The 25,481-nt window shown below is 35.8% G+C and overlaps 1 protein-coding gene across 1 annotated transcript in view; it reads right to left on the bottom strand.

Moving 5' to 3' along the window:
• myo1g (myosin IG) overlaps positions 1-25,481 on the bottom strand; it is a 48,435-nt gene that overhangs the window by 6,248 nt on the left and 16,706 nt on the right. Inside the window, exons 13-21 of the mRNA XM_079878214.1 lie at positions 24,326-24,400; positions 23,737-23,869; positions 21,979-22,145; positions 20,595-20,802; positions 18,045-18,268; positions 17,820-17,964; positions 15,916-16,020; positions 13,843-13,956; positions 10,402-10,559 (exon numbers count right to left, since the gene is read on the bottom strand). Of these exons, the coding sequence (XP_079734340.1) occupies positions 10,402-10,559; positions 13,843-13,956; positions 15,916-16,020; positions 17,820-17,964; positions 18,045-18,268; positions 20,595-20,802; positions 21,979-22,145; positions 23,737-23,869; positions 24,326-24,400 (1,329 nt within the window). The remainder of the gene's footprint in view (positions 1-10,401; positions 10,560-13,842; positions 13,957-15,915; positions 16,021-17,819; positions 17,965-18,044; positions 18,269-20,594; positions 20,803-21,978; positions 22,146-23,736; positions 23,870-24,325; positions 24,401-25,481) is intronic.

Below are 25,481 nucleotides of genomic sequence, written 5' to 3'. Positions count from 1 at the left end.
TATACTGATGAGTTTAATAAAGTTTATTGTACATCACACAAATGATGAAGCGTCAGTTTTACTTCAGAAAATCACCGTAAGAGCTGAGTAAACACAGTAGCCTAAGTTATAAGAAGTGCGCAAGTAGCCAGTAGAGTTGAGGGAGCATTTCTGTGGGCGGAGGTTAGTCTAAACACGGTTCTGGTGATGTCACCAATGCAGGAAGTAGAGGGGTGTAGTCCAAACGAGCCGTTTTATGTAGTCAACTTCTGTTAAATAAAATATCTCGCTTGGCATTGAACTTTGAGCTTTATAATTTTACAGATATTATTTATACTCTAACAACAACATTACACACTAACTAAAGTTTGAAACATGGGATCACGTAGGACCTTTAAGTTTAGGAATTGGGATTAAGGGATGTAGAATATGATCTTGCAGAATAAGGCATTAATATGTGCTTTATAAGTACTAAAAAACAGCCAATATCCAAGTAATATGCATGCTAATAAGCAACTAGTTATTAGTGAGAATTGGACCCTAAACTAAAGTGTTACCAACTTTTATTCAGCAAGGACACATTAAATTGATCAAAAGTGAAAGTAAATTAATTTTGAATGTTACAAAAGATTTCTATATAAAAAAAAAAACCTTTCTATTTTTCAAAGAATCCCTAAAAAAGTTATTTTCTTTTTACATTATTTTAAATCACAATAATATTTTACTATACTACTGTTTTTTTTAAAACTGTATTTATGATCCGATAAATGCATCCTCGTAAATATAAGAGACTTCGTAAAAAAACACTGGAAAATCTTACCAATGCCAAACTTTTGAACAGTAGTGTAAATAATAATAGTGTAAATATAATGCTTGTTGGTGAAGACTCACCATGACATAGCGTTATTAATAAACCATAAAGTGATAAAAAGTGCAAAGGCATCTGAGGTCAGTGGAATCTCTCTTCCACCTTTCCCACTGTCACTTTTAGTCAGTTAGTTTCATCCTGAACTAAACAAACTTCTGCATCTTTGTTGCTAAAATCATTCTCAGCAATATCAGTAAACACAAAATCACTTCTTTCTCTCTCTCTCAAACTGTCAGCCATTTTCCCAAAGGCAAAGGGTCTCAGGGCAGGAGCTGAGAATGCACATCTGTCAACAACGAGACAGAAGTGACAAAAGGTGGACAGAAATGTACAGGGACAGAAATGAGAGAGAGAGAGAGAGAGAGAGAGAGAGAGGGGGGGGGGGGGGTGGCAGGAAATAATTACAGGTTTTCAGGAACTGAAACGAAGGACAATGTCAGGCTAGTTTGAGCTCAAATCTTAGATTAGCCATAAAACCACTTATCTTTTTATAGACAATTTTTTAATGTGAAAGCCTGTTCCTCTTTTCAGTTTTTAGACTTATTGAATAAGTCGAATAACGTTTGTCGAATAAAGGAAACCTATTAAATCATTATTCGTGCAATTTTAGCATTCAACCTAGTGGCAACCTAGCATTCAAAGGTTTGGAGTCTGTACGATTTTGTTTTGTTTTTGAAAGGAGTCTATTATACTCACCAAGGGTGCATTTATTTGATCAGAAATACAGTAAAACCTGTAATATTGTAGAATACAGTTAAAATTAAAATATTGGTTTTCTATTTTAATACATTACAAAATATAATTTATTCCTGTGATGTCAAAGACGAACTTTCAGCTGGCGTTACTCCAGTCTTCAGTGTCACATGATCCTTTACAAATCATTCTTATATGCTGATTTGGTGCGCAAGAAACATTTCTTATTTTTAATGTTGAAAACAGTTGAGCTGCTTAATATTTTTATGGAAACCATAATAAAATAAATTCAGGATTCTTTGATGAATAGAAAGTTGATTTTTTTTGCAACAACGTAAATGTATTTATTGTCACTTTTGATTAATTTAATTCACCTTCGTTGAATAAAAGCATTAATTTATGTAAAAAGAAATCTTATTGTTTGAATGGTAGTCTATGCTAATAGGTAATGAGAGAATACTCACTTTTTGCTAAACTATCCTAGTCAATTACAACCTGAAATCTACAGTACAGGTGTATACAATATAGTATGTAATTATGACAATATAGTTAATATACTGCATGCAACTCTACATATTTATGCCAAAATTGAGTGCAATAACCTACTCTATAATCATAATTATTGTAGGGCGAGAATATCAAAGTTTCATATAAACAGTCTGGTGTTTCTTTCTGTAATGCAGCTCTTTGTGTGCACAAACTAAAAGCCTTCAGGGCCCTCTAACAAAACACAGCAGTCATAAGACACCAGGAGGGACCATTACAAGTCCACAGATTAAAGTCCACTTAAAACACACTCAGCCAAATACACAACTAAACATGTACACACTCCTCCATCTCCACTACTCCCCATCATCTCTCCTGCAATCCTAATTAGCACTTCCTCAGCTGCTTGGCAACTATCGTCGGGGTAACAGCAGCATCTGCGTCCCACAGAGGTGTGGAGAACAGGCTGTTTTTCTGACTGTGAGCGTGGAAAAAGCAGGCTAAACTGCTGGGCCAAAACGCATGCTGATGTGATGTGAAAAAAGGACAACATCATTATCAACAAAAAAAGAATTAAAGGTAAAATTCACTCAAAAAAATTAAATAAAATTTGCACCCTACCCTCAAATTTCATATGCACTTTTACATACAGTATTCGTACATTCATTCAGACATTCATTTGGTGTCACTGACGTCAAACCTGGTGGAAAACATTTTGAGAGTTTGAATATGCATAAATAAGAATGAAATAAGAATGAAAAAGAGAAAGGTTTTCAGTTGGGCTGCACGATTAATCAAAATAAAACGGAAATCGCAATATGGCTTAGTGCAATTATCAAAATGCAAAAGCTGCAATTAACTAAACAAATATATGCGCTGTGTGTTTCAGAGTGAAGCGCTGCACTGTGTTCATTTACACAAGAACAGCTCATTATCCTCTGGTGTTTACAGCGTCTCGGTTCACAGTAAATGCTAGTTTGGGTCGCTTCAACGTGCATTTGGAAATGCAACATGCACCAACAATCTTCCCAAACTTGTAATGAGAAGCACGTATCAACAAAAGACAAGCTTTAAGGGCTTACTTCAGTTTTTACAATAGTAATATTTCTTATTTTGGTTTTATTTAGGAATTTTTATAGCAAAAAATCTTAGCAAATTTTGATATTTTTTTTTTATAATTCTGTTTTAAAGAACAACAGTAGTTTTTATCATAAAATCATAATTAGAATTTCCAGTCATGCAGCCCTAGTTTTCAGTGAATAATAAATGATTACATTTAATCTGTTCCTCCTATAAAATGAATCAGACAACTCCTAATCACTTTATGCTTCATTGTATGGATTATTCATTGTAAGCAACATTACAATTTTAAATGGAAGACATACAGGTTCAGAATGACATGAGGGTGAGTTAATAATGACCATTTTCATTTTTAGATGAATTATCCCTTTAAATCCACTCAAACTATTGCTGCTCTACTGACTCTCTCATCAGCATTAAGTGCAATGCTTTGTTATTATGTGGAATTATAGTACTACATTGATAGATTTAGCTATCTATTAGCTAAACTTGAGGATGGAATTTATTCTGCCAGTATTCAATAAATCAAGACTTAATGAATGCAGCCACACCTTGTGTAACTGTTATATAATCCTAGTTCATCACATAGATTACTTCTAGCCTGATTAAGCCTCTGTGACACTAAAAGCACATCTTGGGAATGAAGGACGAGATAAGCTGCACATCAACTCAGCTTGAGAAGATAGTTCCCTTATTGATACACAGCATCACACCATTGGAGGATTACGCAACAGGCTTTTCCTTCCTATGGGAGGGCAACACACAGACACACACACCCTACAGGGATGATGTCACGCATGGCAACAATAGAGCTGATTATTCTGGTCATAATGTCTGCAGATGACACAAACACAAACAATCGCAGTTAACCCTGCGGAGAGGCACAAACACACACTCAAGCACACACAACAGAACAAATGGTGTTTTGAGGACAGTTCATCTACACCACCATTCAAAAGTTTGGGGTCAGTTAGCGCTTTTTTTTATTTATAAATACTTCTATTCAGCAAGGATTTAAAATTGATCAAAAGCGATAATAAATACATTTACAATGTTACAAAAGATTTGTATTGTAAATAAATGCGGTTTTTTTTTACTTATTTATCAAAGGATCCTAAAACTGTATCACAGATGACAGACACAAAAGACAAAAAAATGTAAGCTGTTTTCAGCAATGATAATAAGAAATGTCTCTTGAGCAGCAAATCATATTTGAATGATTTCTGAAGGATCATGTGACACTGAAGACTGGAGTAATGATGCTGAAAATTCAGCTTTGACATTTTAAAATATATTCAAATAGAAAACAGTAATATTTAACAATATTACAGTATTTACTGTATTTTTTTTTTTTAAATGCATCCTTGGTGAGCATAAGATATTTATTTAAAAAACATTAAAAAAATCGTACAGACTCAAAACTTTTGAATGGTAGATTGCCATTTAAGGTAAAGTGTGTAATTTGTTTCCAAAACTGCAAAAATAATGACTTGATAGGTTTTCAAACTCTTATTTCTTCAACAAACATAAATGCCTTTAATCAACTACTGTAATCAACATTAAGTTCACATGATGAAATGAGAGAAGATGTTTAACTGCATCAATCAATCATAGTCTTGAAATTCAGTAGATGCATAAAATAACGAAACAGTTCTGGTAAAATAAGAAAATGTTTGTCTCAAATGTATCTAATGAAAGTCACGATGACCTACCAATGGAAAAGTATAATTTCCCCCATAATTTGCAGTTAGACTGGATTGATTAAACCTGGGCAAAGCTTTTAAGCCTTTAGCACTGCCCACAGGCAGCTCTGTTAACTGTTACTGTAACAGGAAGAGTGAAGAATTGGTGAACAGATCAACAAACGACCAATATTATAATGCTTATATTCATAGTTATACCTTATTACAGTACACTCTATATCAGTGGTACCTCAATGGTGCACATTTTTGATGTCTCTAACACACATATTTGAGGTCTTGGAGTCTTTAGTAGCAAGCTGATGAATTGAATAGGGTATGTTTGATTAGGAAGACATCTAAACTGCAGAGCTGGGTTCCTTCAGGGCCAGGGTTAGGAACCACTTATTATTATAATGTTATTACCATGGCAATCATTACCATAATTAAAATGATTCATATGAATATGCAATTGATTTTAATGTGTATTCAAAGTAGTGATTACTAGTTACATATTTGTCAGGCTGTAAAGATGTGACCCCTTCTGTTATTTACCAAAATATTAATGTGTACAACACTGTAAATTAATTTCATTGCATTTTATTTATGCCACATTTGTCTTCTTTAAATTGTATTACGGTATGATATAAGAATAATGATATAAGAATGATGAAGTCACTATGAAATTAAAATTGACAAATTCTTGTTTATTAAATATTGCAGTATTTATTATAAATGATTTATTCATCTAACCACATCATTTTTTTTTTTTAAATCATGGGCCCTGGTAATCTTTAATCAAAATAACTACCCCTCCCTCTTGCAGCGTCATCTTTTCTCTTCTCTAATGATGTGTTTACTGGCGCTAGGTCGGACCAACCTGCCAATTACAGCAATAGCAAACACAATGATCTAATGATCCAATCAATTCCTGATGGACAAAATCAAGTCTTACATTTTTTCTTGTTCGAGAAGCCGTTTCACTCGGATAAACTGTACATCACACTAGGGAAGAAAAGACTATCGCACCTTCAAGTATCGAACCCCACTATTGAAAAACAACCAGTCAACAAATACTTATATTTATGACAAGGGCTTGACATTAACACCCGCCAATCCGCCAAATCCGGGTGGATTTCAGCAGTGCCGTGTAACGCAGTCACTCCTACAAGCCACTTGGGTGGCTTGAATTTGATATAATATACATTTTTCAATCGTAGTCTTTTAATAAATATTCGTTCTGAAATAATAAACTAAGTGCAATGTATAGTGTTGTCAAAAATAAAGATTTTTCTATACATATCGATACTGAAATATCTGAAACACTCCCAATACTCTCATAATCCGCAGAATAGATACATGATAGCAGCTGCGCTTACTCGCTCTCTCATCTCTCCGCCAGCGAACTGTCACACCCGCCTCCTCTCACTCACTCGTTTCATTTGCTCCGCCTCCTGATGAATATTGTTGCTGTTACAGGGCCTGAATTTGATTGCACGTATTGTGCATAATTGTACGCATCCCAAAGTGTGCGCACATAAAGCCAAATATATTGGTTATATAAAACAGTATAATGGGTCTGTGTGTCAGGTCTTAAAGTGACAGCAGCCTAATATACCGGCTGAGACATTATGAGATAATATTAAAAATATCTATATGACAGTTTTTCCCCCATGGAATCTATGTCAAAATTGTGGCCAGTGAAAATGCTGAGTGGCTAGTAACTTTGGAAAACCACTAGCCACAGTGGCTGGTGAGAAAAACAGCTACTGTCAAGCCCTGTTTATAATAATGTTCTTCTATACCTGAGACTATACCGCTGATGAAAGCAGCCATCATCATCATCTGACTGATCATACTAATACTTCAAATTCTGGTCTCCATTTTTGTAACCGTACTATACTGTTTGTTAAAGTTGATCTATTTAGGTGAAAGAAAATTCACAACTGGTAATTTTTGGAGGGTGGTTAAGAAGACAAACAATCTCTGCTAACCCCTTTGGCTCCAGAAGCTGTCTCACATGCCAGAGCTCCAAAAAGCTCCAACCTAACACTGCCTTTGGCCAAGCCGTCACCAACACACACACACACACACACACACACACACACACACACACACACACACACACACACACACACACACACACACACACACACACACACACACACACACACACACACACACACACACACACACACACACACACACACACACACACACACACACACACACACACACACACACACACACACACACAGCTGTCTCAGCAGATGGCCAAAAAGGAGTTTAAACTACCCAACACAAACACACACACACACATCCACACTGGCGCTGCCTTTCCACAAACAAACACACATGGTACAGTCATAATGTTGACTGCTTAAAGCTTAAGTCAGGTGAGGGTGCATGACCCAGAGGAAAGGTCACAGAGTTTAAAGAGGCATCATAACAGAAATGAATCACTGTTTGAATTGAGATGCACACAAGAGCTCTCAACATGCATGCAAAGCAGAATGTGGAATGTAAATTCATTAAATTTTTATCCCAATTCATGTGAGAGGTTTCATCAAACTTTAATAAGCGATGTTCATAGTTAATGTGATTCTCTTCACCTGTGGTTACTCTGATAGGACACTTGTGTGAACATGACTTCATACATCCACTAAAAATCACCCTGAGACCAGCAAGTTAAAAGTTTTGGTTAAATACTTTTTGAAATTTTTCTAAAGTTCATACATATTTTGTGTACCCATTTGCCTACAGGTATATTACTCCTACAGGTCTTGGCACATTTGTCTGTTCTCTTAAAATTGAGTTGTAGATGAAAGCTAATGAGGAGCAGCATGTTCATCTAATCCTGTCAGTCACAAAGCTTTTATTGTCACTTTTGTGACAAATCATCTGTGATTTCTCCAACACCCCAACACTTATTCATTTCCATTAATATTTGAATATGAAATATTGTATAATCGTTATTAAGTAGTCTGGGGGAAGATGTGGAGTGTACTCTTCATCAAGCAAATGATGTCTACCTTCATCTCACTCAATGATTACATGAATAAGTGAAATAGCATTAGGATGTTAACTGTGAGATGTCTAACGGATTCATTGTTACGCAAAGTTTTATACCGCATGTATTAATACTAATCAAAACCTTTATGTTTATTTGTCAGTTTCACAAATGCTTTAAATGGACAACAGAATTAAGTATCGAAATCCACTGCCATATTTTACATTATAGAAACGTTGGTCTGAAATGCATTGAAATAATAAAGCCATTAAAATGGTTTGTAATTTTACAGAAAAGCACTACAAGAGAAACCAATTAATTGGTTAAGTGTAAGTTATCTTACCTTATACTGTAACTGCATAGTGAAAAACAAGTAGTATGTAATAAAATATGTAAAAATCGTAATGTGTATTAAATGCAATTTTCTGGTTTTGGAAGTAAAATCTATGAATTGTCATATAATTTACAGTGAAAGGATACTCCCAGAAGTCCCTGAGTGACATCACATGAATATATATTATTTTAAAAACAGTACTTATCTGAAATGTACATTAGGGTGTTTTGTGTTACATTTTCTGTTGTTTAGTGAATGTTTATTGCATTATTTTAGTGTTTCTATATACCATAAAATTAACAGGATATTTTTACTGTGAAGACACAATGTCAACGATCTTGGGTCTTTTTAAACATATGCACTTCACCTCTAATTATTCGTATAATATTCCTACTTTTTATCTGGTTATATATTGGGGTAGGACTATGCTAGTTTGGAGGAATGTTAAAATTAGGGTTACTTTCTATTTAGGGCTGGTGAAGGTTATTTTTACATCTGTTCAACTGAAACCTCACATATGCTTTAAATGAAGATAAGTCCATCTTGTCTTCTTTTTGTGCTTATCCTTATGATGTTTATGAAAATGGAAAAATCCAACATATTTTATATAGCAATGAAAGTCGTACTGGGTGCTGCATCTCTGCTGTGGTCTTGGCGAGTGGGGATAGAGTGAAACGCACGTGTGTGCATGGTCATCTGTTCTCCCACCCACCCCCACGCACACATGCTCACACACTATTTGCCTTCCTCCACACTTCCACAGGCCCCTCTGACGTCTCCTTTTGATGATGTCGTAAAGGGGGCATGACCCCATGCATTGACTCGCAGATGGCAGCACAATGGGTTTAAAGCAGACGTGCAGGAGCAGTGATTGCAGACACCCAGTGACTTACACACCAGCCACACACACTTGTGATTTACGGGGACTCTCCATAGGCGTAATGGTCTGTATACTGTACATTCTATTCCCCTACACTAACCCTACCCTACTCCTTAACACATCACAAAAAAAACTCTCAGCATTTTTTGAATTTCAATAAACACCATTTAGTATGTTTTTTTTTTTTAAGCCATTTGGTTCACGGGGACACAGGAAGTGTCCTCATAAACCATGTTTACGTTTGTTCAGCACCAGCAATATAGCAAATCTTGTCTGCCAATAAATTCTGGTAAAATAATTCCCTCTGGGAGTTGTCATGATTAAAATATTTTCAGGAATTTTTTTATTATTCATTTAATGCGTCCTTGCTTAATAAATTATACATTTCTTAAAGAAAGAAAATTGACCTTACTGACCCATATCTTTTTGATGATATTATACCTCATTGTAACATGTATGTTGTGTTTTGGTTTCATTTTCAGTTTCCTCATTAGTTTCCCTGGAAGTTAATTAATTTACGCACCTGTACTGTTTTCCGTTGATTACTCCCATGTATTTAAGACCTTAGCTTCCTATGTTCATTGTTCGGTGTTGTTTCAATTTTATGTGGATTGCATTTTCTACTACGTTTCCTTAGATATCTCCAGAGTGTTTATTATTCTAAATAAAGACTCTATCGTCGTGCTGCAGACTACCATTGTTACACTAATCAGCATGTGTATTTTCCATAAAGCAACACACACAGACAATAAACTTTTGAACTATATCAGTTTACGAAAAGCTTTGTTTTATACGCTATTTAATGAATCCAAATGAAATATTTAATTGTCCACCATTGTCACAACACAACCAAATACAGAAACGCGCTGCAAATACTCACAATGCAACCAAATACAGAAACACGCTGTACTTGTAAGGGGACCCCAACAAGTGACAAACCTGGCTGAGACTGCTTATTGTTCAATGTAAAATATATTCCTTACACCTTGAATGAATGTACGAGTATGCATACCTTAATCAATTTTTATAATATTACAATAACATTATATACAAATCAAGGTAAAAAAAAAAAAAAAATGAAAAAAATAAAATAAAATAAAAAAATATAATATATATATAATTTTTTTTTAATGAATAACAAATTAATTTCACTACTTTATACGGTTTCTTTTCAAAAATGTCATTACATTATGGTGCTTATTCTTTATGAAAATGGAGAATTTTAGCAACACCATTTTTGGTGGACAAAAATTGTGATGTGACAGCATGTGATTCGGCCCTGTTTAAATCCTGAACACTAAGAATAAGCAATAGTTATAATGATGCTCGCAGAAAGACTTGCACATCACTTGCAAAATGTGCAAGGTGGAGATTACTGACATGGACTCTTACCTTTTAAAGTGGTCTGTAAGGGCGCCCACCAACTCCCCTACGCGGTCTTGATTTGGGTTCAGTTGACCCCTCTGCAAATGGACCAGAATGTCATCCTGAGAGGCAGTATGTAGCGCCACCATCTGGTCACTGCCACTTGTTACGCTTACACTAACCACCTGTGGGTTTGAAGAGAGTGTAAAACAGCAATACAAACACATGAAACCATGTTAACACGTTGCATAGCATGCGTTGGTGCACAATGAAGTCAAAGCATTTGTGTCCAATAATTCCATCTTTCCTGAGTCCAACAGATTAATTTGTCCACCAACTACTGGCATTCAGTCAACCTTTGCCTTTGCAAACCCACAGTAAAAAGCGAAAAAAAAAAAAGAAAAAAAAAAGCTTCCTCTGCTTCAGCACATGATTGACTCAGTAACCTTGAGAATGAGTAATGTGCTGGAAATAATCCTGAATGAATGACTTGATTGTTTCAATTACTCAAAACGTGTGACCAATGAAGTTGTGCGTCAGAAAACTGTGTATGCCTGGCTGGTACGCATGACTCTGAGAATAGAAACAGTCCTGGGGATGCTGTTTGAATGTTCGAGAGCATGAATATACAATAGTATTTATGAATATTTTGAAAAAGCTTTCATTTTTATATTTTCTATTTTCATTTCTTTTTCATTTTTCAGAAATGTTGCTTTTATCAAATATCTTTGTTTTTTTTATTTTTATTTTTTTATTGTGCATTTGGTTCATTAAAGGCTAGTGTGTGTTTCTAAGTGTGCACAAACGTGAGTGGTTATGAACAGCAGTAGGTGCGTCACCGCTGTGCCTGAAAGGAAGAGAGTGATCAGGCAGCGTTAAGCCTCTTTACTGCCACTCGGATGAACACACAGTAGCACACACAAACATGTGCGTACACACACACACAAACACACTAACACAGGTTAAATCACTTTGTGCCCTGTGGTACATGCAGCAGACCTTGCTGTCTGAGATTTTGAGAAATAAGGGTGGGCCAGGAAACACTGCACTGTGTTCAAGTCAAACAGACACGCACACGCACACGCGCACACACACACACACACACACACACACACACACACACACACACACACACACACACACACACACACACACAGAATATAACAGATTACCGTAAGATGTGTAAAAACACCATAAGATGTGTAAAGGCCCATTCACACCAAAGATGAAAACTCTAACCATAACTTTGACTGTATCGTTTCATTCTTATTCTATGAGAATTCTTATTCTATGAGAATAGGAGTCCATACCATAACTATACCGATAATGACACAGAGAAACAATATCGCTGGAATCACCATCAGAATGTTTTTTTTTTCCAGCTGATGAACGATAAAAATATTGACAGGCATTCAGAATTTAAGTCAACTGAAGCATTTAAAGTGACAGACGACAGGCTTATAATAAACAGAGCGTTATTGTTCATTGGTGTAGATGCTTATTTATCATTATAGTTATTACTGTAAGTGTGCACAGGCCGTAAGGTTGCCCTGTCTGTGTCTGCTGCTCTAGAATATCAACTGACACAATCAGCCCCTGTGCTGTGCAGAGTCCTTGTGCGTGCGTCAGTCTATGGTGAAATGAGATTAAAACCACAATGTACTGGGCTGTCACAAAACAATATCCTTGTCTGGGACTGCATGAACCCATCCAGTGTGGTCTGGCCTGACCGGAGAGGGTTGGAAAAGTTCATAATATGCACTTGGATGGTGACCCATTAAGTGAAGGGCTGCCGGCAAGGCTGTGAGATTATAATAGAGTAAATCTCATAAAGCCTGTCAGGACATGTGCATTACATTGCAGTCCAAAATCAAAAGAAAGAAATATATTTTGTTTAACAAAACTGAAGCCTATTTTTAGACCGCAAAGATTTCTTTTGGATCGTGACATTATTTTCATGACAGTTAAGCACACTCTCTTCCATAGTCTCATTATTTAAATTCTATTTAAATATATTTAAATTGAATTACTTATTAAAGCATTTATACATTGTGGTAGCATTAGGTTTATTCTTGCTAAATGAAAATATTTTCATTTATAAAATAAACGTTACCTGAAATAAAATGAAATATTAAAAAGCTGTAACAAAAATGATCATACATTATATAAAAAAGTGAAAAATCCAGACATATTAAAGTAAAGAGAATTTGGGGGATAAACGTGTTCATTAGTCATGAAAATAATGTAACAATTATATTATTATTATCATTATTAACCTTTATTTAACCACTAAAGAGTTCTTATTTTCAACGTCAGCCTGACAGGAGAATTAAAATCTCCTGAAAGACATACTAACATACTAAAAATTTACACACACATATACATTCATTTAAAACATTCACAAGCTGTGATAAAAACACTCCCTAATAGTTTTTTAAAAGCAGTGATTGAAATAAATGACTAATAAATTACTAGCGAAAGCAAAAGTAGAGCAGAAATATCTTGCAGATATTTGGGTAATAGACCTAAAAGGACTTTTTATAAATAAAAATACACCAGTGTATTTCCCGTCTACTCCCATAACAATCTTAATGCTCCTTAAAATAAACTTTACTTTGTTTATGCAAAATATAATTTCTTTGATTTTTAGAATTTGGTGTGAAATGTGATTCATGTTGTTGTCTACACATGTTTTTGAGTACACAAACGGCTATTTTGACTCAATATTTTTTTTTCTGGTGTTGATCTGGTATCTTTTGAATATTCAAATCTGTAAATATCACAATAACAGCTGTGACGTGAAAATGGTGTGTTAAATAGTATATGTGCATAATTGGCATGATTCAGTATTATATGCAGCTCTTGCTGAACTGCCCAATTGCTTCTCTCTATCTCTCTGAGACGTCTGGCCCTGCTTCCGCTAGAGACGTGTAAAACATACCGATATGGATAAAATAGCAGGTTTAATGTGTGTGTGTGTGAGTGTCTGTGAGTCTATGCTAAGGGAAGCTTAGACTGCAGTGCTGCAGTGTGTGACCAAATCCCTCTCTCACTATATTGCATCTGAGAACGTAGACAGAATGTAGGTCAGACACCTCACACACAGACTGTTCTGGTCCCTGAATTCACTCAGACGCAGCCAGAAGTTTGCGAATGACCCTGTTAAGCCATCTGACATCATGTCCGGTCATGTGAAGTATTAGTGCTGTCATCTAATAAGAGAGACCAGTTGGTAGATGTAAACAAAAATCCAAAGAGAAAACGTGACTGCAGCAGACAGATGCATTGACCCACATTGCACGGTTGCATAAAAAAAAAAAAAAAAAAAAAGAAAAAACCCCAGACAATTACAGATACCAAGACGTGTCTGCTTTCTTTTGAGGGCTTTGTTTAAGTCTTTGCTGTTATATTATACGCATTTCTGCGTGCATGTAGAAGTGTAGGTGACCATGTGTGTGAAATACTTACTGAATCAAGAGATATTCGTTTTTGCACTTTGAAGTGTTTTTTGGGCTCCAGTCTGTAAATATGCTTGTCAGTGATGAGTAGAGCTCTGTCCTTTGTGTTGTTGAACCAGTTGAGCTGAAGAAAAGAGAGATCAGGAGAGAGAAAAAGCAGAAATGGGTTAAACTAGCTGCCTCTGTCTGAGCTTAACAATATTCAGGGCTTAATGAAATTCATGAAATTCAACCTTTGCATTAGCACTGTTGATAGGTTTATGTACTGCTCTACTATTGTACTGCATGTTCCTGCCTTTAAAAATAGCCTGTGAAATTGGGTTGGTGGTGTGGTTGAGTCTCGCTGGGAAGGAAAGATAAACTGGACCAATGACAGCAAACCCCATAGCTGCAGCGCTATGATAGAGTGTGTATTTTACAGTCTTTGCTTAAAGGTGCTCTAAGCGATGTTGGGTGACGTCACTTCTTGTTGACGTTCAAAGTATTGTCAAACAAAACGGAGGCTATCTCGACCCTCCCTCCTCCTCATCCCGTCCCCTCCCCCTCCCTTCCGTGCTTCCTGAAACAGGCTTTTCCGATGTAAATTCGGCACTTTGCGTGTTCCTTCTCCTTTTCCCTCTTCTTTGCTATTTGTTCATCGGAACGTCGTCTCTTTGGTCGTGTGTCGGCCGTATCAAAATTCAAGAGAATATAATTCTAAAGTTTGTCGTTGTCTAGGACATCTCTCCTCTAGCTAACTTCCCTCTTCATGCTTCTCTCTCCTCCACTCCCCACACCCCCCTTCATGTGCACGCGCACTAACCCCCCAACCCCCACTCCCAAATCATTCTTGTCGGTTATTGGCTGGAACACTGTATGTTATGTTTCGTGGTCCAGGCTGGGCCAGTTTGTTTTTGTTGTCGTTTGTGGAGCCTGGGCTGTCTGTAGAGACCGCGTTTTTTTACAGTGTGTTCAGGGGACAGGCAGCTAGCGGATAGTGAGGAGATGTTTGCTGTATGTGACAAAAAATGTTTCAGCCTAAAAAACGTGTGACATCGCTTAGAGCACCTTTAAGGCATTAAAACATTGAGAACTCTGCTGTGCTTGTGCTGTCCCACGTTGCTCTATGGTCAAAGCAGCTCAGGTGTAAGAAAATGAGAAAGTGAATGAGACTTGGTGACTTGGAGAAAGACTTTTCATGTCCAATAATATTTTTGCCATGTTTACCCTATATAATACGGTAAACTTGTTCAATAACGGTTACTTTTTTGTTACTTTTTATTTGTATTATTGTTTTTCTTGTTGATAGTACTTATTTACTCCATTCACACTTATATTTTACTTTTTTAATATCATTTTTACTCCTTTGTAACCATTGTTATTTTATTTGCAAATATTGCTTGCATTCCATTGACACTGCTGTTATTTTAATTGATTTGCTAATATATCTTGTTTACCCCATTTGCACTATTGTTATTTTATTTTATTTGATAATACTGGCCTGTTGTAATTTTATTATAATTATTATGATATTATTATATGTATAGGCCTACTATATTATTACAATATTATAATTATATTATTAATATTGTTTGTTTACAACCATTCACACTATTTTTATTTTATTTTATTTGCTAATATTGCTTGTTTACTCCATTCACACTATTGTTATTTTTATTATTTAATTTTGCTTGTTTACTCCATTTGCGCTATTGTAATTTTACTTTATTTGTTAATATTGCTTGTTTACTCTGGATATTTTAGGTTATTTTATTTAAATTCTTAATGTCATTGTTTACTCCTTTAGCACTATTGTTATTTTACATTATTTCTCAATTTAGCTGTTTTCTCTTGTTATTTGATTGTATTTTCTAATATTGTTTGTTCACTCTGTTAATAACACTATTGTTATTTTTTTATTAGTTAATAAAATATATATTAGTTATTAATTGATATTAGTTAGCTTTTTTACTTTTTTTTGCACTGTTGTTATTTAAACGCGCATTATTACTTTTACGCACTATTCTCTGCAAATGCTTTGGCAATACAAAATGCACAGTTTTTGTCATTTGATAACAGTGAAATATAATTTTAAAAAGCCTACCATCCTGACAGAGCATGAAAAGAGGACCTGGGCGTATTGGTCTTTGTTCTTCAGCTCTTTAGTGATGCGCACAAAGTTGGTGCTTGTCAAAGGAGAGTCCTTTGCCTGCAATGGAGAGACACGTTGGATTTATGACAACATGAGAAGCTTAGTCACACAAGCAACACAAACAACATGCACACTTATGCTTCCATGGTTTCCTTGATGACAATTCAAATCAATCCATGACGGATTTAAAAACAGTCATCATCGTCACCAGCCCACTCGACTAATGCGTCAAACAGATATGACACCTTATCTGCAACAACAGATTCTCAACTGTGCTTCATGAATAAGCTTTTGACTCATTTAGATGATCTGAAAACTTCAAAGGTCTTTGAAAGCTCATCTGTCATAGCCGATATACACTGTGGTGACAGGAGCGAGCATTCAGCATGCATCTTTTGAGCTTTAAAAATGTGTTATGAAATACAGAAATCACAATGAATCTCTTGCTGCTGAGGAAAAATTCTACAGAATTCTAAAAGAAAACCCAATATATTCCTTTTTTTTTTTTACTTAACACAAGCTCAAGGACTCACTCTCTTCATTTCACTCCACTGGAGGGAGAATTAGATGAACCCCCAGGGCTCTTGACTTTATTTCAAGAGATATTTTTTTGCTTGTCCTTGAGCACAAAAAAAAAAAAAAAAAAGGATTTGGTAAAAAAGAAAAAAGAAAATTGGTAACACTTTACAATAAGGTCTCATTTGTTAACATTAGTGAATTAATTCATTAACAAGAATTAACAATTAACAATATTTGGTCACACTGTAGATTAGGGTCCGTCCAATTTTCACTATTAACTATGACCTTTCCCTCAATAAACTCCTAATTACTGCTTATTAATAGTTAGTAAGATATAGCCAATATCCAAGTAATATGCTAATAAGTGACTATTTAATAGTGAGAATTGGACCCTAAAATAGTGTTACCTATATTTTTAGAGCATTCATTAACCTTTTTAATGCTAATTTTAGTTTGGTGAATTACCCGAAGTTAATATTGTTTAAAAAACCTTTTATAAATGCTGAAATTAACATTAACTAGGATTAGTAACTGCCGTAGAAGTATTGTTCATTGTTAGTTCGTGTTAACTAATGTAAAGAGCATAATTCAGTGATCTTTAGAGCTTATAAAGGGAGGGCTCTTCTCTTGCTTTCTGTTTATTGTCCATTCACAATCTGAACACAATCTTCTGATAAGTACACTGCAATGTTTCTGGATTGACAGCCGCATTTAAATGCGCGATCAATTCAGAAACTGTGAAGATTGACAGTGATAACCAACAATAACCTCATAGCCACGACTGAAAATCTTGGCCATGATTTGACTAAAGTAAAGCGAGTAGATGCAAGCAGTAGATGAGATCTGTTGACCAGCTGTTTTTGTGTCACCAACAGTCATATGCATGGTGTCAATTGTTTATTTACACACAACAAAAAGAGACTGGTTTGAACAAAATTATGATTGAACCATAAAGTGGTGCTTAATGATGATGGGCTTAATGTTTTATGTCTCCTACAGCCTTAATGTCATGATGCTCATGCAGGCTTTAAATCCCAGGATTGAAAAAAGGCCACAAAACTAAATTAAAACGAGGTAAACTAATTAACCTCATTCATTTCCTATTTTTATTTCTTTTTTTTTTTGCATGCCATGTGTGTGGCTCTGTAAAATACAACAATAATGAACATTAAAAATAGCTAAAATGTAATGTATAATAGCATTGATTCCTGGAGTCAATGGATTTACCACCGGGCTTTTAAGGCTTAATTAAACTGAAAACTTTAAGAAGCTTAATCGATGTAAAAATCGTATGTAAAAGTAAAGGTTCTAAATGAGTAACCTAATGAAAAACTCACATTGGCCAAGTAGTCTCTCTCCCAGGCACGGCTGTATCCCCAGTCCACTCTCTCCCCGCTCAGGGCTGACAGAGCAGCTACTTTAGCTCTCACCTCCGCCATGTCAGATGGGGGGATGTTTTTGATCAGCTGCCTTGCCCACCATCTAAGAGAGAGGCAGCGAAAGCATGAGAGGAAGGCCGAACAGTAAAGAAAAAGACATGAAGATGGAAGCCAAGGTAATACCGGTGGTAGAGGTGTTGTGTGATTTTGTGGAACTGCACCAGGGCTGCAGGTGGTGCCGGCCACTCTACACTCTTCCCATAGTCGGCCATGTTTCGAACATTGGCGAAACGTCTCTCCACTTCCCAGAAGTGAGCCTTCACCTTATAGCATTTATAATATGCCATTATGGTATAGATCGCTCTAATTTTCCTACAGCGCATACGTGCTAATGCACCTCTCCATACCTGCAGAAAGATACAGGTTGAATGTGAGGGAAAGCCTTTGAAGACACCAAACACTGTAAACTGTGATGTGACTACAACAATATATACAAACAATATAAAGGGCACCTATTATGCAAAATTCGAACATAAATGTGTTGGCAGTGTGTACACAACCCTATAATAGTAAAAATCCACAAACTCCTTTTCTTTTAATCCCCATAAATCATAAGCAGTGTCTCAGAACAAGCCGTTTGCAGATGCAGCTTTTGTGACGTCACAAATGCGTAGGCCCCGCCCACGACTGCTGACGGACTCTGCCCTATTAGCATAGACCCCGCCATGAGTATCTTCTCGCCAGAGCATTTAACAGGTAAGAAAAGTGTTCTTATTAAAACTATAAAAATTAATTAAATCAAGAGCAATGAGTAATTTTCTGTTTTTCTTTTGTTGTTTGATTCATATTAACAGCATATATAGCAGTAGGTACTGTATATTACGCTGCTTTCACTTTAATATACAGATCTAATATACACATGCGATTTCTTTACTTGCTGTTTATGTTCACAGACATAACCGACTGTGTTTATGAGAAATTTGTGTTTTTGACAGTTTAAGCACAACAAGACGTGAAAGAGAACTTAGTTTAATACTTAGTTTAATACCGGCTTTCTGTGCGCATACTTTGAATGTGTGCGCTCAGAAAACCATATATCAGAAGTTTAGACTGATATGGCTTTAAAACGCATACAGATACAAATAATTTATGATGACAAAGAACTGCAATGTGACTTGAGCGTGGCCACGATAAAGAGGACAATCAAAACCAAACAGATTTTTGGCAGAGTATCTGAGGCACGAGCTATAAAGGCTCTGACGTCTTCTGGCAAGCGTGGTGGGGAGCAGCAGCTCATCTGCATTTAAAGAAGCATGCACGAAAACAGCATGTTTTTACTCAAAAATGGGCATTTACAACATTGTATAATAAAAGATCTGTGGAGTATTTTGAGCTGAAACTTCACAGACACATTCTAAGGACACCTGAGACTTATATTGCATCTTGTAAAAAGGGGCATAATAGGTCCTCTTTAATGGATCCTTTCAGAAAGAAAATAATAATTTCTTAAAAAAATGTAAATAAATAAACATACATGAATAAGGCAATCCCAGAATGCAGCTAAGAGAAAATGTTCATGCAAGGTGGCAGATGGTGTTGAGGGAATTGCTTATAATATAATTTACATACTTGTATATATAAATATAAAATATGTACATTTTGGATATAATATTTGTTGTACTGTTTAGCATTTGGAAAAAAAAATAAAGGGGGAAAAAAGAATGCAAATTGGGTGGGAAAGTATTTCAGTGTGACATATAACACAAATGAACAACTATAATAGATAGAGTGAAGTTTACGAGATGCAATGAGATGCATGCAAGGGTGAGAGAGAAAGAAGAGACAATTAATTTCTTCATTCAGGTAATTTCCTCACACTACATAGTCAGTGAATGATGGAATGATTTAGTGAGCGAGCGAGTGAGTGACAGAGGGTCAGGTGGACAGAAACATGACAGCTGCTGGGTCGTCTCATCTGCTGTGCCGTACTGAGTTTCCCTGCTGAATTTTGACTCTAGTTTAAGTCAGGCAGCATTAAGTGGGACAGAAGTTAAATCAGGACAACTCGCACTGCAGATAAATAATTGAATGCAACTAGAATAATCCACCAATCACAAACATTATCACAATGACTGTTTTCAGACAGTCTACATTGGATGAATGAGTGGGAAATAGAAATAATTAACTAGAAATAATGAGCATACCTATATTTACATCCATTTCCTCATGTATGAGCCCAGTCTAATCATTCAAAGCAGATTTAAAACAATAGGAACATACATATAGATACTGGTTAAAAATGTTTAGATAAACATTGCTTTACATATATACAGATACATTATTATTTACATCTGCTTTGAAAAATGAGAATGGATAAATAATAAAACATGTAGACGAGAATGCAAATATAGATTTATGTTCCGCAAGTTCAAAACAGGTTATAAAGACTGACTGAAGTGGAGTTGCAGAGGGATCTACCGTCTAGGTGTTATGATCCCACTGTGCTTTCTTTTCACCTCTGAACACGTACATGAAAAAGTGAGCAAGTCAAAAATTAAGTGAGACAGCTAGAGCAAGAAAACAAAGAAATGAAAGAGGAGAAGGAAGAGAAAGACAGGAAGCAGAAGAGGTAAAGCCTCAGGAACAACAATAAACAATGCTGATAGACAGAGACCTAGAGTGCCCTAGGAAATTGACAGATAGAGAGAGAAAAGTGAAAAGAGTGTCTGTCACCTTCTGTAAGAACAGCACTAAAATGGGGATGAGCGCGGCTCTCTCTTGCTCCAGCGTGAAGAGCGTGCGAGGCGTTCTCACGAATAGCTTGGTGTGGCCATACGCTACATCATCCTCAAAGCCGTGTTGGTTCACAATGGCCTCCACAGCCTCCTGATCAGTGCTCATCAGGTGATTGGGCCACGTGTATTCACAGGTCATCTTGTATCTGAGCATAAAGATGCAGTCAAAATTTACTAAGAAAGAATTGCTGATGTCATTCATTTGCACTTTAAGCATTTTGGGCTGCAGGTGCCTAGTGAATATGATGCCGTTTACACTAATTTAATTAAGTTCACCAACTAGACCAGCACTAAATTAGCATTATTTAGCTTTATTATTTTAGTACATCAGGCTAAACTAAATTAAAATGAGAAATGTTGATTTGAAACTAGCTGAAATAAAAAATAGTTTACTTTTTTCCCCCCAGGAAACGTTTAGTAATGTATGTACGGAGCCCCACACATGACATGCGGGAAAATCTATTTTTTAATACATTTTTATTTCAGCTTTATTATTTTAGTACATCAAGTTTAACTAAATTAAAGTGAGAAATAAAAAATAGTTTATGTTTTTTATTTTATTTCATTTAATGTTTAGTACCGGTATTCACAGAGCCCCGCACATGTATATTGTGGTCACAAATTAACAATTCGTTCACAAGACTTAATACATCAGCACGTTTTACTAATTCGTTCCCTTGTTAAAAGTAAATCGTGCACATGATATAATAATTTGTTTCCTCTATTTACTAAATCATGGCCAGGTTATACAAATTAATTCCCTTTTAAATCAAAATGAGGGAGCAAATTAGTTCAATGTGGCCATGATTTTCTAAAACAAAGGAACAATTTATTAAATCATGGGAACGAACTTTCAATTTGTGGCCACGATTTACTAAAACGAGAAAACTGATTCTTAATACATAGTGACGGATTCTTAATTCATGGCTACGAGATATATGTATTTTTGTCTGCATGTTATGTGCGGGGCACCATAAGTATTTTATTTCAAGCAACAAAAAAGTTTTTTTTTTAAATTATAATTACCCTGGTATAAAAAAATACTTTTATAAACTGAAAATTCTGTTCTTGAAACAATTACATTTTTAAAGGCCACTTCAAAAAGCTCTGAATTATAAATCATTTTATTTAATTGTATTACCAATCAGTAAAATAAAAGTTTGAAAACAAACAGCTTTGTCATAACAGCAGAAATATCTTATCCTAAATGGGAGCTTTTAAATATTGTCTTGGACAATAGGGGACCTTGGGATCAAAAAGGTTGAGGTTTTCAGCACTAGTGAATTTTAGTTCATTGAAAAGTAGTACATGTGACTTCTCACCTCTGCAGAAAGCGTGCATAAGGCTGTCTGTAGGCAAATCCAGCTCGGCGAACACGGACATTCTCCAGCAGTCCCAGGTACGCCACTTGGTGCTGGCAGCGTCCGTCATCAAACAACAAGGAGGACTTCACCTCATTTGGCTTTATACAGCGCACATAGTAGGGCTCCTGTAAGACCAATTTCATTTAATTTCGATTGCAGAAATTGCTAAATTAAAGCATTTACCAAAAGTCTCAAAGGTGAACTGGTGAAATTGAACTGCCGCTGACTAATAAGTTAGCTTAGTGGCCAAAAAAGATTTAATAAAGGCAATTTGAAAGCTTATGATTATGGTTTGAAGTTGATAGTGGCTCTAATTATAACAGAAAGCCAACTGCAGCAATAATAGAAAGTATCATTATGTAAAGCACCACAATTTGCTGTGTGAAGAGAGAAGAACCTTTTCTCGCTGACCTTTCCTGGAAACATAAAGCTCACTTCATCAAGACTGCAGAGTGTTACAGTGATTACGTCAATTCTTAGAACTGTGAGTTTTCCATGTGAGTTGAGAGCAACATCCTTCCCTTTCTTTACCCAATGAGCTTTCACATAACAGCCTAGATCTACCTATCCATCCATCCATCCATCCATCCGAGAGATTCTTAGAGTAGGTAACCTGAAATGTCTTTTATGATGACTACATCAACTGACTGCATTGAGCACAAAAGTAATCTTAAGGTTCACATCAGGCACAAACAGCTCTGTAAGGTAACAAATGCACAATTTTTTTCTTTTTTCTTTTACAGTGTAGAGAGGATGTGAAGACAGGATGGATGGGGTGAACGGTCAGATAAGGTACAGGTGTCCCCACAGGACCAGAGGGAGGGCAGCCAGTCCTTTAATGTGACCAAAAAAACAGAAGCTGCCCCGAGTGCAGTCCCACTTTGCCACGCAAGCACACGTGTATACACACACACGTGCAGCATGGCAGAGAAGAGGAGATGAGATTAGAGGAGAGGAGAGCCATCCAAACTAAAGCAGGATTTAGCAGGTGTTCCTCTGCTGTTAACTAACTGTTTTTATCAAATACAGACCGTCTCCATTAGAAAGATTGCATTTTTCAACACTTCTACATAAGAGATTACCTGAGCTATTTTATCTTTTCACAGCAAAGACTATTAAATGGTAGTTGTGTAGATTAAGCCTAGATTAAATTCATGCTTATTTCTACATAAACAAATGCTCTTGCAGACATAATGTACCACAATGGGCCCCTATCTACACCAATTTGCGATTAGATTTTAAAACTACAACCACAGTGGTCTCAGCTGAAATCCTAAGATAAGAATGTGCATAAAAAAATAATTGCCATGGATTATGATAAAAAAGATGAATGAAAAGGGTTAAGTGGAATCTAAATACAGTGACCCCAAAAAGATTTTTTTACTTATAAAAAAAACATGAATGCTTTTGCATTATATAATTTTTATTAAACCAAAAAGCATTTATTTAAAGGAAACACACCTTTCTGAACTTCATACAGCCATTAAAATACTCTGAGATTAGTTGCTTATAAGTCTGTGTAATAATGGCTCAGAAAGTGAAATTAGTTTGGAGAAAAGCTCCAGTTTTCTCCATTTGTGTGCAGATGCCACCTGGTTTGACATTTGATTGAATGCAATGACATTTATACATATTTAAGTGTGGCTTAAGTGTCCAAATTCTTTATTTTTTTCCCATTGGGGTCACTGTATGACATTTACAGTAGTCATTTCTTACCTTACAGGCCAATTTGTCCACTAGAGCAATAATAGAGTTTTTGAAGAGTGTAGCTGCAGTTAGAGGCCGTTTGGTCACCTCTGTGATACTCATTTTCCCATCAGGCCACATTTCTTTGAGGACGGGGTCAGAACTACAAAAACAGGTTTAGAAAAGAGGGGGATAAATACTGTGATAAAGTGGAGAAAAGATGCAAGAGCATGCTAGTAAAAAAGAAATTAGAACAAACCAGAAAAGGAATATAAAGAAGAATATTAAAACAAGTGCCCTACTTTAACAAATCCTTGAACACACACAGTCTTTATGCATTATTTTAAAGAAATAGTTCACCATAAAATGAACATTTTATTATCATTAAGGACTCATTTACTCTCATTTCAAATGACTGATTACAGGCCTCAGAAGACTCGTGTACTGCACAATATATAATATGAACAATTGTTCTGGTGTTTTGTTCCACACACAAAATAAAAAAAAGTAAGTCAAATGGATTTTAAATTACATGAAAGGTGTGAGTAAATAAGAATAGAATGTTCTTTTTTTGGGTACATTGATTATTTAATTGAAAGAAATTTTAAAGTCCACAAACCTGTTGTACATCAGTCGCTTGAAATCTTGGAAAAGCGGGTCCTTGTTCTTCTCAAGAAAACCCTCAACTGAGTACCTGAGAGAGACGTGGAAGAGAAATCAGTACAAGGCTTGAAATAGAAAGGGAAATTACATTAATTGACTGACTCAGTGGTTGAAGCACTCAATGAACAGTCCTTCATACAAGTCTCAATTAAGACAGGTACAGATGACTCACACAGCACGCAGATAAACCTACACTTGGACCATTATCCTGACAGCATGACATGAACAAAATATTTCAGTAGGCTTAAAAGATCATTAAAAGGTACATTCTGGTTTGGCTTTTTGCCATTATAGACATGAGCGTAGACACAGGACGGGAAATGATGTGGAGGGGAAGGTTGAGCAGGACATGGCGCGATTACACTTTCATGCCAAATGCAAAAATACTGAATCTCAAGCTCAACTAAAATGCAAGACAAACTGCAACCTGGATTTAATACAGAAAGCAATTTAGTTTATATATGGGGCAACTGTGTATTATAAAGGATGAATGGCAATGCGCTAATCACTGGGCACATGCTAACCAGCTATGTGACCAATTACCCTTTCAAAAAAGCACTGTGGAAGTATAATGGTACAATGATGGCATCAGATGCTGATAAAATGGTACTTAGGTATACAGTGTGATGCTGAATGATAACCTTAGTTTAATATTTTTGTGGAAACCTTTTTTTTTTTTTTTTTTAGATTCTTTGATGAATAGATCGTTCAAACAAACAGCAATTATTTGAAATAGAAATCATGTGTAAAATTATAAATGTCTTTACTGTAACTTTTTTATCAACTTAATGCATCCTCTGGGAATAAAAGTATACATAGTAATCCAAGAAACTTGGACCATGAATACCAAGAATACCATACCAAAAATCCTAAATATGTGTGAATGTGCCAAGAAAACAGAAACAACAAACAAAAGAATTAGCTATTTAGTGTGATTTGTTGGTTACGTAAGGTGTGAAATGCTTGAGAGAAAGTATTGCATGTGCTGGCCAGGTACAAAAGCCATCTCGAGTCCACACAGTTCTGTGGACCGGATTAGCAAGCACAGATGTGCAACACCAACAGTCAGACCCACGTACACAGACACGTGTTAATTCAGTTAAGAAACAACA

This window comes from Squalius cephalus (genome assembly GCF_949319135.1).
Source record: "Squalius cephalus genome assembly, chromosome: 8".
NCBI classification, from domain to species: domain Eukaryota; kingdom Metazoa; phylum Chordata; class Actinopteri; order Cypriniformes; family Leuciscidae; genus Squalius; species Squalius cephalus.
The sequence above is the reverse complement of the archived record's forward strand: the minus strand, read 5'-3'. Positions and strand labels throughout refer to the sequence as shown.